We start from the raw sequence: 2494 nt of genomic DNA, 5'->3' as shown, positions 1-2494 counted from the left end.
AGAGTGGAGTGAAAAGATATCAGTATTGTAAAATAGTAGTTAATCTGGGTGACTGTTCCAATTCTTCAAAGTTCCAACCAATGCTCCTCATGATCTTGAAAGCCCGTGTGTGTGTGTGTGTGTGTGTGTGTGTGTGTGTGTGTGCGATAGAAGACCAAGGCTTTGTCCAACTTTTCCTCTCGTAAGGGAACGTGAGGTGGCCGTGACAGCATTATTCATGGTCTTGCATGGGTTCTCCTCAACCCGTAACTGGAAGAGTCACAGTGAAGACCCAGGAGTTAGACAACTCCTCATTACGTCTCCAGTGTTTAAACACCACACCACAATATGCAAGCTTTCTATATTCTGAAGTGTGCTCAGTTACCGTTAATATTGTGTGTGGAACATCATGAGCATTTCAATGATGGTAGCAAGTTTACTTCTATAACTATATTGTGTTACAGGAAACACATTCCACGACGTGTCATACATATTGTTGTAGACCATACAATACATAATTTGTGCCTGTTAAGTTACCATATTATCAATTTTCATGAGAGATAATTTAAGACATCATTGAGAAAATGTATTTAAGACAACACTGTAGGTAAGTTAATTCTACTTTTATTTACAAACAATAGCAAACTCCAAACAATACACCAATACATACATCTTAGTATTTGGTCCAGCCACCCATTGCATTCAGAACGTCATCAAGGCGATTAGGGATGGAGTCTACCAGCTTCAGGCACACCCCTGGTCGTCGACGTATACTCTCCCACACTTCGTGAGCTTTGGCCTCTATTGCTGCACAGGTTCGCTGCTCCCCAATATCCCAGTCACGTTTCATCATGGCCCAAATATGTTCAATTGGATTGATATCACATCCTTGTGTTGGCCAGTCAATGACCTCAAATTCAGGGTGATCCTGGAGATAGTCCTTCACTATGTTGCTGGTATGAATGGGACTGTTGTCATGAACCAGCCTGATTGTGTGGGGGGCAGGAACTGCCATAGCCCGGACTGTAGGAAGTAGCACTTGCTCCAGGATGTCTACATACTGCTCACCAGTGAAACTGCCATTGATCTTGACCAGTTCCCCTGGCCCATGTGCCCACATCCACCCCAGAATGACACTGATACCCTACCATTCACTGCGCGATGTTGAATGTGAGCCTCATGGTAACGTGTGTTGGGGGGCCGCCAGCACTGCCTTGCTTCAGCTCCCACTGATCTGAACACCGTTTCATCAGTAAATATAACTGTTCTCCAGTATTCTTCAGTATGTGGAAGGTGTTCCAATGCAAAGCCGAGTCGACACTCTTTATGAGTAGGTGTTAGCCATCCTTTGTGAGCTGGAATATAGCAGTCGATCCCCGCTTCATGAAGTCGACGTCTCGTCGTCATGTGATGGCAGTTCAGAGCCAGATTTCTTGTATGCTCCACTGACGTTCGCATTGGATATGCCGTTGCAGCTGCTACGATCATAGCGTCCATCCTTGCCGACGTTACTCGTGGCCTCCCGCTTCGCGGTTTTATCTCCACCGAGCCCTCTTCCTCCCACCGGCGGATCCACCTCCTAATCGTCTTGGTGCTCCTCCCCACTTCGAGAGCAATGTTCGGCACACTTGCCCCAGCTCTCCACATCCCGACGATTTGGCCTCGCTCAGCAATCACCTCCGACGAATTTGCTCGTCCTGCAGGCATATCTGAAATGGCAGAGTAATATGTTGGTGTAACAAATGCAGGATTTTATATACTATAGTAAATGTATGGTATTAGTAACACTTAGGAAAATATTACTAATTTGATATAACGTTTTGATAAATCATTTATGATCAACTGCCCAAGAAACCCTTCTTAATTCATATATTCATGGTGAACTGCAAGTGGATTCCCCCCCAACCTCCCCACCCCCCTGCGACAATAGAATGAACATTCGCCGATAAATCATCATCATCATCATCATAAAGATTCAGTTTAACCAAACCACTGACACCCATTTTAGTCTCTTCTAGGGCTGGCCCGAAGGATTAATTAACATATATGCATTTCTATACTTCTTGTATTGTTTGGAGGAGATTCCAGTATTTAAAAAAAGGTCAAAACTGAACTTTGGGAAAAAAAATTTGGTGTCTCTGCTAATATAGGGTAAGTGAAGCACATATTTCGCTACCGATTATTAACAGGGTATTCAGTGAGAATATGTTTGACTTATTTGTGTTCGGCAGTTGGAGCATACAATATGGGTGGGGCTCCAATAGGGGAAGACATGAGTTGGCCATGCGTCAATCGCGTATGCCCAATTCTTAGACGAGCCAGAATAGTTTCCCGATGTCCAGAGGATTGTTTTCATGATGATCGAGGAAAAAATTGATATGATCATTATTAGCGTATTAAATACTTGTTGGTTCATTTTCCCAGGACATTTGCCAGTTGCCAAATAATTTTTTATAGGCATTTAGCCTCGCTGATAATAAAATACATGGTTTTCCACTGCTTTATCTAAATCTTA

The 2494-nt window shown here is 43.4% G+C and overlaps 1 protein-coding gene across 1 annotated transcript; it reads right to left on the bottom strand.

The window, feature by feature from the left end:
* Positions 1–1032: 1032 nt before the first annotated feature.
* On the bottom strand, positions 1033–1686 carry LOC145417524 (uncharacterized). The gene has a single exon (XM_080286232.1). The coding sequence runs from the start codon at positions 1684–1686 to the stop codon at positions 1033–1035; it is 654 nt and encodes a 217-aa protein (XP_080142358.1).
* Between the last annotated feature and the right edge of the window lie 808 nt (positions 1687–2494).

Source organism: Coenobita brevimanus, chromosome 110 (assembly GCF_032717465.1).
Source record: "Coenobita brevimanus isolate Jiangsu-jjx chromosome 110, ASM3271746v2, whole genome shotgun sequence".
NCBI lineage: Eukaryota > Metazoa > Arthropoda > Malacostraca > Decapoda > Coenobitidae > Coenobita > Coenobita brevimanus.
The sequence above is the reverse complement of the archived record's forward strand: the minus strand, read 5'-3'. Positions and strand labels throughout refer to the sequence as shown.